This window comes from Loxodonta africana, chromosome 19 (assembly GCF_030014295.1).
Source record: "Loxodonta africana isolate mLoxAfr1 chromosome 19, mLoxAfr1.hap2, whole genome shotgun sequence".
NCBI classification, from domain to species: Eukaryota; Metazoa; Chordata; class Mammalia; order Proboscidea; family Elephantidae; genus Loxodonta; species Loxodonta africana.
Window position 1 is genome coordinate 62,702,655 of NC_087360.1, and position 12,090 is coordinate 62,714,744.

A 12,090-nucleotide genomic window follows, 5' to 3' on the forward strand; every position below is an offset into this window, starting at 1 on the left:
CCTGCCCCAACAGGACTATTGTGACGGCCTAATTTTTCTAGTATCAAACCACTTAACTCTTAGTTTTAAACAAAGTAAAATTTATTTTTTTCATTTTTACCATAATTTAGGCATAAGAGGCCCCCATTTTTTTTCAAAGCCAGATTATAAATTCTATGAGCGGGGCACCTTTTTGTGCCCAGCATGGCGCCTGGTATGTACCATTGAGTGATGAAGGCATGTTGATCCTTACCACAGACTTGATACTATTTTAAATTCTTTAGCTTGAAGCCAAATAAATTTCTGTTAAGCAAGGGTTACAAAGGGATAGTCCAATTTCCTCACTCCATCTGAAGCAGGAAGATTACAATAACTACAAGATTAATGGCAAAATTAAAACTAGAACCCAAGTGTCTGAGAATACAGACTTGGGAATTAGCAACATATAGGCTAAAATCAAAGCTATAAAAATAGATGAAATAACCCAGAAAAAGAGAATATGGTCAAAAGAGAAGATAATCAATGATAATACCTGCCTGGTGTAGTGGTTAAGTGCTACGGCTGCTAACCAAAAAGGTCAGCAGTTCGAATCTGCCAGGTGCTCCTTGGAAGCTCTTTGGGGAGGTTTTACTCTGTCCTATAGGGTCGCTATGAGTGGAATCGACTGGACAGCAGTGGGTTTGGTTTGTTTAAGGGGCAGACTGAAAGAAGCCCGTAAAGGAAAAAAAACAAAAACAGTAAGTGGAAGACTTATATGAGAGACTTAGTGGTTGTCTCATCTTCACTATATCACACTGACGGTCCTTTACATTTGCAACTAAACAAATATCTTAAAGAGCTTTATTATAATGAAGATACTTGCCAACAGAAAGTTCTACAGAACTAGTGGTTCTCAGCCCTGGCTGCACAGCAGAATTACCTGTAGGGGTTTTTCTTTTCTTACCCATACTCCACGATGAAATCAACCAGCCAACCCACTGCTGTCAAGTCGATTTCGACTCATAGCGACTCTATACAACGAAAAGAGGTTTTTAAAACTCCAGGGGCTTGGGGTCCACTCTAGACCTACAGAATGAGAATTTTTAAGGATGAGGCACACTCATCTGTATTTCAAAAAGCTCCGTAGGTGATTTAGGTGAGGAACCAAAATTCAAAACCTACATACTATACTCAGGAGCTCTGTGGCACCGTGGCTAAAGCGCCCCACTGCTAACCAAAAGGTCAGTGGTTCCAACCCACCAACCACTCCATGGAAGAAAGATGTGGCAGTCTGCTTCCGTAAAGATTTACAGCCTTGGAAATCCTATGGGGCAGTTCTACTCTGTCCTACAGGGCCACTGTGAGTTGGAATAGACTCAAGGGCAGCGAGTTTGCTTTGGTTTGGTACTACATACTAATTTGTGTGTTTCCCCCACCCCTGGCACCTAATGGAGAGCTAGGGCACCTTTCAACTTCAATGCCAGTCAAAAACCAATGCTGATACTGGTTCCGAGCATTGATCTGCAACTTAATACAGCTAGGATTAAAGATGGAGATAATTTTAAATTGAAGTTAAGCCGGTCAGTTGTTACATTTTAAAGATGAAAGCAGAAAGCATACAGAAAATGCTAAATGTATTGTGAAAAGTTGTCTAAAGGGCATAGTGTCGTTAGAGGTTTTATAAGGTTGTGTAGCCTTAGGAACAGAAGTCTCCTTAAATCGAAGTCTGTTGTTCGGCTTTCCCGTTTTCAGGAATGAATAATGTACTAAGGTAGAGAGAGGCTGCCTGTATCGTACCAGGAGTGGTTGTCAAGATTTTCAAATGTTGAAGGGAGGTCAAGTATGATTAAGGCTAAGAAGAGACTATTGAATTTGGTGGTCTTCAAAGAACTCTTTCAGCAGAGGGCTGGGGACAGTAGAAGAGAGAATACAGTCAGTGTGAAAAAGGACTAGAAACTCTTCTCTTCCCAGAGAGGTTCTGGGGGGAAAAGGCAGTAGCACCTTAGGTCTATTTTTTCAAAACATTTTGCTACAAAGAATTTAAAATATAAGTGATACTCAGTGTTGATGAGGGTACGGGGAAACCAGCATTCTCCTGAGCTGTTGGTGGGAATGTAACCTGGCACACCCTCTCTCAGGTGGTTTAGCAATATATTAAAAGGTAAAGCTGCCTACTTGTTAACTGACCACTTCTGAGCTGCCTGTGTCTCCTTCAGCCCAAGGATCGTCACTGCGGTGGGTTCAGTGGTAAATTCTCTCCCTCCGCTCAGGAGACCCGGTTCAATTCCTGGCCAGTGCACCTCAGGCACAGCCACTGCCCGTCTATCAGTGGAGGCTTGCATGTTACTATGATGCTGAATAGGTTTCAGCAGAGCTTCCTGACTAAGATGGAGTAGGAAGAAAGGGTTGGCAATCTACCTCCAAAAATCAGCCAATGAAAACCCTATAGCTCACAACGATCCAGTCCTTAACCAATCATGGGGGTGGCACCAGACCTGGCCGCATTTCATTCCATTGTGCACAGGCTTGCCATGAGTCAGGGGCTAACTTGACAGCAGCTAACAACAACACACATTAAAAATGGTATAGAAAAAGTTACACTTCCAGTGTAAGGAAAAAAGATCAAACAAAGGCATACGATTTCACTTCCTTTAGAAACCCCATGAAATGACAGTAACGAGATTGTTTAAAGACATAAATCTACAAAGATGTAGAGAACTGAAACAAGAGCAACAAAATATTGGCAACTGGGAAGCAGATGGATGAGTGATGGCTGACTTAGCTGACCTGAAAAGCTCAATCCTAAACCAGCAGTGGGGAAAGTCAAAAATCAGTATGATTTCATCGATGACAGATACCAGTTGCCTCTAGAAATAGGCGTGAAGTGAGGTGGCTAAAATAGAACTGGTTGAAAGCTGCTTTCTAAACAGGTGACAGTCCCTTCTCCATCCCACAGAAGAGAGCTAAGAGCATTAATCCTCACACTTTAGCCTGTATCAGAATCACCTGGCGGGCTGGATGAAACAAAGATAGGGCTCAACCTCCAGGCTTTCTCATTCATTAGGTCTTGGGTAAGATCAAGAATTTGCATTCTAACAAGTTCCCAGGTGATCTTGATGCTGCCCGTTCAGGAATCATACTTTTGAGAACCAGTGGTTTAGAGAAGGTAAAATAAAACCATCAAGCACATTTGAGAGCATTGAAAACAGTGACTGGTATACACGCTGGATATTAAAACCACTTATCCATCTTCCCCCACTCCTCTCCTAGAAGGCTGACAATCAAGCCTTACTTCCTACTCAAAGACTGAAAGTCAGGTGAATGAGTCTCAATCAGAACACTCCAATAGTAAACTAAGGCCTAAAGTACTAACCTTTGGGGTTCTTCAAGGAAGAAGCCCTGCCACAGAACTCTCCCACGAAGCCCTACTGAACAAGCTCCTCACCTGCTTCCAATCAGCTTTTAAAATTTCCTCATTCTTAAACATGAGCAGACAACCCAGGACTAACAGACGTCTGAGAAATACTTCTAACATGACAAAATAGGGACCAAAACAGGAAAACGCCAGCAGCTTTGGAGGAAACTCATTATTTAGAAAGAAGAAAACATCAAGAAATTACATTCATATCCTCAAAAATACAAGATGCTACCATAAAAAAGAGCATGATCCCATAAAGAAATACAGAGAACAATAATGACAAAAATTCTTAGAAATGATAAATATGATAGAAGAAATATAAAGTTCAGTGAAAAGTTGGGAGATAAAGTTAAGTAAACTTCCCACAAAGCAGAGTAAAAAGGCAAAAAGTAGAAATCGAGGGAGAAAAGAAAATCGAAGAGCTAGTCTAGGAGGTTCACAATCAAAATCACAGGAGTCCTAGAAAAATTTAACAGAGTATTGGGATAGAAGAGGGGGAAATGAATAAACAAAATCAAGAAAAATTCCCAGGATTTAAGGACATGAATTTCAAGAAAGAAATGTCCCCAGAAAAAGATGAAAATAGAACTACACCAAAACTACACTGTTGTGAAATTTCAGAACAGAGGAGACAAAAACATCTTATGAGCTTCCAAAGAGAAAAACTGGGCTTTATACAAAGGATCATGAATTAAACAGCATATGCTTCTCAACAATTCTTCAAACTAGATCAATACCTTCAAAATTCTTAAGACAGTAACTTCCAACCTAGAATTCTATACCTAGGCAAACTATCAATCTAGTGACAGGCAAAAGAAACATTTTCAAGTATGTATGGCTTCAAAAAAAAAAAAAAAATTCCCATGTATCATTTTCCAAGAAGTTACTGGAGAGCATGCTCCACCAAAATGAGGAGCTGTACTAAGAAAGAAAAAGACATAGGATACGGAAAACCAACAGGAAGGGCAAAGGGCATCCCCAGGATGACAGTATGCACCAAGAACATACCAGTCATCCAGTCAGAGGGATCCAAGATAGATCTCTTCAAGGGTTTCGAATTAAAATTTCATATGTTTGAGAATCTTGAGAGAAGATTTAGACAACCAATGAAGGGCTTGAGATCAAATTAGTCATAAGTATGTAACCAAACAAAATAAGTAAGACAAATTATTAATTCTAGGGAAAACAAGGAGTTGTTCAGGAAACGAAAAGTCATCAGTTTACTACATGGCTGAGCTCGCGTTAGCATTTACGTATTCATAATAATGTACAACAAAATTACCATGTAACTATATTGACAAGTTAGAGGGATGGTAATTGGACTGTGGGCAGGGAGGGGTAGGTGCAGAGAGAGAAGCCTAAATTCTCATCCTCCATAACAGGAAATCAGTAGAAAATGCCTAAAATCAAGAAACATGGAGTAATGATACAATTGTGTTATTTTAAAATACGGAGTTGTTTTGGTTTTTAAAAAACTCAGTTGAATATGGTTGCCTCTTGAGAAGAAGGTGTGGGAGCAGAATGCTGCTTTTCACAGAGCTGACTCTTTAAACTCATAAATTACATAAAATGATTTGGATTTTTAAACTCATTACTTTTTCAAAAAGAAAAAATGTAGAGATGAAAAAGAAACATTCCAGTCATCAACTACCCATCCTCCAAAAAACTTTTTAAAAGAATGCTGCTTTAACCTATATTCATCAACTTTTAACTTGCCAACCTTAAATGATATAATTTACATTAGAGAATTAATGAACTGTTTTCAAAACTCCAACATTGTACAGACGAGCATAACCCATCCCCCAGATACTTCATTAGGGCTTGTTTAAATATTTATATTGGCATTTATATTTGGAACAATAGGGACTTATTACAAAGAAAACATAGTTGTGTTTAACATGCTAAGTCTGGGTAAATTTATTCAAGATTTTGACAAAAATGATTCCCAAACTAACATAAATGTAGACACTTAAAAAGCCCAGGTGTTAAATTTCAGGAAAAAATTTAACTCAGTCTCGAGTCATAATTAAGTCAAAAGTCAAACCAATTCTACAAATCATAAATAACTGTTTCTCTTAAATTCATTGTATTTTCTGAGATAGGTTACCAACGTAGTTTTCCTTTCTTTGATACTGATATTTTGAATCATTTTAACAAAGTTTTTACATCTTTAAATTCTAAGTTTTGTACTTATGCTGAATATCATTATAATTAAAAATATAAATCCAGAAGTGACAACTCTTCCTTACAGAAGAATTCCAATTCATAAATGTAGAAAGAATGAAACAAAAAATCACCATTAGAATACCACAGTAGTAATTATCACAAGCGAGATCTACCAATGGATACTGAGTGGACAAAAGTTAAAGCAGAAACAAAACATTTGCATAGTCTCAAAGTATCTCCCCCAAATATTTAGTAATTACATAAGGACACATAGTAAATTTATAGTAGAAAATCCTAGCAGACATCACCTTAGCCTAGTGATCAAGGTTAACAACACCAAAATGTATTACGACATCATGTACCTCGTAGCAGGATGCACTGTGGAGGACACTACAGAGACACAACAGCTAAACACAACATGTGATCCTGGAACAGTAAAAGGACATTTGTGGAAAGAATAATAAAATATCCACTTTTTAAATTCTCTACTTAAGTTGATAGTATTGTCTTAAGGTTAATTTCTTAATTTTGGCAAATGTTCTATGGTTAGGTAAGATGTTAACAACGGGGAACTTGGGTGAAGGCATATACGAGAATTCTGTGCTATTTTTACAACTCTTCTGTAAGTCTAAAATTATACCAAAATTTTAAAATTAACTGTTAAGAAACACACACATACATGGATATAATTTCATTGTGTGTGTACACGTGTATATAAATCGAGACTTCACGGAAAATGGCATGTTGGGCACTTGATAAGTTAAATCCAAGTGTCCTATCCTGAATTAGTAATTATCTCACTGGTTTATGGTAACTTAGCTTTAAGGTGCTACCCCTTTAAATTTTTAGCTTCAAGTATAATTCTAATTTTCACACAAAAAAAGCCTTTCTTTAACATTCCTATATTAGGGCCAAAAATAAAAACCCTGGAATAAAATTATCCCCACGCAACATTCTAAAATCACTCATCCCAACTGTAAGACCTAGCCAATATTTTTACTAAATTTCTTCTCATCACATAGTGTGCTTGTATTGGTTTGGTTTTGTTTCTAGGGGGAGGAGATGGCTGATACATTTAATATCTATAGGCTTGGCAGTCTAGAAAAAAAAATTACCACTTGAAAATCTTATTAAGAAACAGCTGTTTTTCTAAGAACAGATACTGTATACTAAAACTCACCTCAGATGTAAAAAGTAAGTTATTTACATAAGTCCTTTCTATATAACAGCATTGGTGCTACTCAAGCAAGCCCAGCTAAGACCCTTTTAATATTACTTCCATAAATTTGGCTCTAAAAGGACTGTTATTAATGGCAATAAACCTCTTTTTATAAAACAGGAAATCCTCTCTATGCAATTTACAATAGGGAAAAAAAGGTAACCATCAAATATACCCTTAAAAGAAAAAAATAATTCCCCACTCTAGATATGGCTGATTCAGTTCCTGAGCACAAATCTGCCTTTACCCTCACCGTTTCCTGCTATACACTGAGATGAAATCTGCTCGGAGGGATCTTGGAAATGAAACTAATATTTTAGATGGAGAACGGTATTACCAAATAATCATATTTATTTTTTGCAGTTATTATTTCTACTCACTGTAGAAAGATTAGTCTTTAATCTATCACAGCACTATCTGCAGAAGCAGCAGTGGTGAAAAAATTATTTGCTAAAAAAAAAAGGTTAATTTTCAAAGTGTATCTCTATCCAAAATATGATAAAAAGCAAAAAAGCACAATGTCCACATATATTTTCAAACCGATGTCATTGCCATTTCCAAATTCATCTTCCACTACTACCACGAAAAGCAGAAGTGGTAAAAGCTATCACCTAATGACAATCTATACAAAAAGGGAGACAGTTTACCTCAGGAACTCACTACACATTGTAATATATATACTCAAGTGGCAAAAAGATATAAATTCATTCAGTATTGCCATACTGTCTGGCTGTCAGTATGATCTCTTGAAATAATTATATTAAACATATTACTACAAAATATACCAAGTAGAGAATAATAGTATATTTATGAACTGCAAATAACACACAAAACAGAGGTCCAAGAAGGCTAAAGTCCAAGCTGTAATTTACACATGAAGTTGTAAGCAGTCACAATGTACAAAAATTTAACAAGTAATCCAGCTGTTTAAAAAAAACAGAGCCTGTCTGTCTCATATTATATCCAGTCTCATCTGGCAGGTTTCTGATAAGCCTGTTACATAAAGTGTATTTCCCTCCTGCTGGTAAGAAGCAGCTTGCAAATATCCATAAATTTCTTAGGAAAGCAGTGAATCTACTTGGCAATATTGATAACTCCACAGTTTCCTGTTACATTCATTGGTCTGAAAACTGAAAACAATTCATTACTACAATGCTCCTCCAAGTCCCTTGCCCGTTTTTGAAGTCTGAAATCAAAGGAAAGCTGGAATGTATTGCTTCCTGTCATTAACAGCCATCTCAAAAAGAGGGTAGTTAACCAAAACCAGTCAAGAGTTCTTTGGTCAAGCTAGTAACAGGCTTCCACTTTGTTCTAAATCCTTTCATAATCCTTTTTTCTCCAATTTTTCCAGTATGGCCTGGATCTTACAAACAGCCTCTTTCCTGGCCTGCCGGACGGAGTCCTGGCCCCCAGTTTCAACTGAATCCAGTTCCAAAAGTTCCTTGGTTAGCATTTCTTCCAGGAGCCAGTATGCTTTGTCTGTCTTTTTTCCTATAAACTCTTCTACTTCTTGCTCAAGATACTGGACCTTCTCCAGCACATTTATGATTTTTTTAATACTTGGAGGCGTACCTTCATCTGAAGATAAACGCTCTTCAGGATGACTACTGCTTGGATCCTGATGGCTGGGATCTTCATGGGTGACATTATCACACAGCTGAGGCTCAGCGCTATACTGGACTTGGGGATCCACAAGACCTGAATTACCATTGTTCATTGTCCCCGAGGATTCATACTGCTGGATACTGCAAGGAAAGTTGTGCCGGTTCACGCCTTGATCTGTTTGGCTATAGGGGTATGAAGAAGCCTTGGAGTGGGAAAACAAAGAAGGGGAAAAACTATTTTAATGGGGATCCACCAACATCGTTCACCTGATCAGGAGGGCACATGAAAACATTACCCACCAATAAAACTGCACCTCTCTTCTTAATCATTTGAGAAAAAACACAATCCTAAAAAGATACAAGCGCATGCCCTGTCAAATAAAAGGCAAAGAATTCCTGAGAATAATGGCTGGAATCTTGTCCTGAGGCAGGTCATCATCACACACACCTCACAGTCTCTCCTTACCACCTCACAGTCCCTCCTTACCCCCTGACAGTCCCTCCTTACCCCCTGACAGTCCCTCCTTACCCCCTGACAGTCCCTCCTTACCCCCTGACAGTCCCTCCTTACCCCCTGACAGTCCCTCCTTACCGCCTCACAGTCCCTCCTTAGTGCCTCACAGTCCATCCTTAGCGCCTCACAGTCCATCCTTAGTGCCTCACAGTCCCTCCTTACCGCCTCACAGTCCCTCCCTACCCCCTGACAGTCCCTCCTTACCCCCTGACAGTCCCTCCTTACCGTCTCACAGTCCATCCTTACCGCCTCACAGTCCATCCTTACCATCTCACAGTCTATCCAGTGACTTAACAAATAGGAATTAGTTCTTCCCCTACAGAGTCAAAACCTCAAGACAGATCTTAAGTAGGTACCCAGCCACAAGCAGATGATGCTCCAGTATATGGTCTAATTTAAAATTAAACCATACAAGCTAATACTATAGATACTTCACATTGCTTTTGTTTTTTGTCTACAGATTATTTCAGGCAGCAAAATGCAATCTTTGATTGTATTTAACATTCAGATAGTGTTAACAACCAACAGAAAAAGAACACTTTCCTATCTTTTAATAAAAAAGAAACTGGGCAGAGGTTAAACTATAGGTAGTAGTCATCAACGTTTTGCAGTTAGCTCCCACTTGACACAGACCAATGCAGAAAAGGTCCATGTTGTGCTCACTTAATTATCCAAGTGTCAAAGCAGCAATGTTTAGAAGGTCTCCTACCTTGGATTGGTGGGGTGGTGGTGAAGGAGGTGGCTGAGGAGAGCCACTGCTAGGCCATGATGAAGTACTTTCAGTCATGTAGAGATTTCCAGGTGGTGCTGAGGGCGTAGCTGAAGGCCAGGGGTAGCGGGCTCCCATTCCATAAGCACCAGGAGAAGCCCACACATCCTCTTGTGGTCGTACACTCGGTCCTGATTGTGGTACACTACGATTACCATCCCCATAAGAATAATGGGGCAGGGTCATTCCAGAGTTCTAGATTGAAATGGAAGGAAATACGATTATTGTTAAAAAAAAAAAAAAAAAAACTTAAGTTACAAAAATATTCTAGTACAGACAGATTCTGAGATGCTTCCTATTGTATAGAGTACACTTTAGCTGCCACTGGGCTAAACTGTACCAACTCAAACCAGCTGCAGTAAGTTCACCAAGCCCAAGATAACTGGACTCGAAAGATATTCGGAGTAGATGTGGTAACAATCAGAAGAAATAAGGCCTGAAGTTCAATGGCTGAAGCATAACAATTTTGTCCCATGGACACCATAAATAGGGTGGACCCATATGGTATAAGGAAGTGCAAATAAAGATATATGAGAACTCCTCTTGAAGTGAACACAGAAATAAACATGATATCATCCATAAAATATTAAAAAATATAAACCTAACAAAGCATTAAAAAGGCTAAGATAAAGAAACTTTAAAGGCAACAACTCTAAAAATTTCTTCTAGTGTAAAATTTACGATTATGACATCCCAAGGTATCCTCAGCCAAAATCCATTCACTAGAATAGGTGCTACAAGTGAGAAAAGCATGAATATAAAATTAGTCTTTGTCTTCCCAATCACCTCTAGAATAACCACTGAACATCTGAAGTGTTTTTAAAAATATATACACTGAGGGCTGTGGGGACCATGGTCTCAGGGAACATCTGGCTCAACTGGCATAACAGAGTTTATAAAGAAAATGTTCCACATTCCACTTTGGTGAGTGGTGTCTGGGGTCCTAAAAGCCTGGGAGTAGCCATCTAGGATACTCCACTGGTCTCACCCCTTTGGGAGCAAGGAATAATGAAGAAAACTAAAGACACGAGGGAAAGATTAGTCCAAAGGACTAATGAACCACATCTACCACGGCCTTCATCAGACTGAGTCCAGTACAACCAGATGGTGCCCGGCTACCACCACTGACTGCTCTGACAGGGATCACAACAGAGGGTCCCAGACAGAGCTGGAGAAAAATGGAGAACAAAATTCTAACTCAAAAAGAAAGGCCAGACTTGGCCTGACAGAGACTGGAGAAACCCTGAGAGTACGACTCCCATGGATACCCTTTTAACCCAGTGATGAGGCTACTCCTGAGGTTCACCCTTCAGCCAAAGATTGACCAGGCCTATGGAACAAAATAAGACTAAAGGGGTGCACCAGCCCTGAGGTGGGGACTGGAAAGTAGAAACGAACAGGAAAGCTGGTAATAGGGAACCCAGGGTTGAGAAGGGAGAGTGTTGACATGTTGTGGGGTTGTTAACCAATGTCATACTACAATGTGTGTACTGTTTGATGAGAAACTAGTTTGTTCTGTAAACCACCTAAAGTTCAATAAAAAATAAATAAATTATATATATATGTATATATATAAAACCCATTGCCATTGAGTCGATTTTGACTCATAGTGACCCTATAGGACAGAGTAGAACTGCCCCATACGGTTTCCAAGGACTGCCTGGTAGACTTGAACTGCTTACCTTTTGGTTAGCAGACATAGCTCTTAACCACTATGTTGCCGGGGTTTCCATATACACATACACACATACTCCTCAATTGGAAAACCTGGTGGCGTAGTGGTTAAAAGCTATGGCTGCTAACCAAAAGGTCAGCAGTTCAGATCTACCAGGTGCTCCTGGGAAACTCTATGGGGTAGTTCTACTCTGTCCTATAGGGTCGCTATGAGTTGGAATCAACTTGACAGCAATAGGTTTGGGTTTGGGATTTTTTTTTCACTCCTCACTTATCGACTATCTCGTTATTTGAAATTTCACATTTATGACAACAGTAAAAAAATCTACTATCTGACTATTTTGTGCATTAATGATGTACATCTGACAGTAAGGAACACTGAGGTGCGAGGCAAGAGTAACACTGGCTGTGATGGTTGAAGTTATGTGTCAGCCTGGCTGGGCCATGATTCTCAGTGGTTTGGCAACTATGTAATGATGTAATTTGGCAATTATATAATGATGTAGTCATCTTCCATTTTTGTGATCTGATGTGGTCATCCTCCATTTTCATATAACACCAATTTGCCTATTCTTGTTATTTCATGTAAGTGAGATCATCCAGTATTTGTCCTTTTGTGACTGACATACTTCACTCAGCATAAGGTTTTTGAGGTTCATCCATATCATAGCATGTATCGGAAGTTCATTTCTCTCTATGGCTGAATAATTTGTACCACACTTTATTTATTCAGTCACTGATGGCACTTATCTTGTTTTGGCTATTGTG

General features: G+C 39.0%; 1 protein-coding gene across 5 annotated transcripts in view; it reads right to left on the bottom strand.

Moving 5' to 3' along the window:
* Positions 1–12,090, bottom strand: part of LOC100663900 (phospholipase DDHD2) — an 87,619-nt gene that overhangs the window by 35,631 nt on the left and 39,898 nt on the right. For all 5 annotated transcript variants that reach the window (XM_064272807.1, XM_064272806.1, XM_064272808.1 and 2 more), the window contains exons 4-5: positions 9,589–9,843; positions 8,334–8,568 (exon numbers count right to left, since the gene is read on the bottom strand). In XM_064272807.1, the coding sequence (XP_064128877.1) occupies positions 8,334–8,568; positions 9,589–9,843 (490 nt within the window). The remainder of the gene's footprint in view (positions 1–8,333; positions 8,569–9,588; positions 9,844–12,090) is intronic.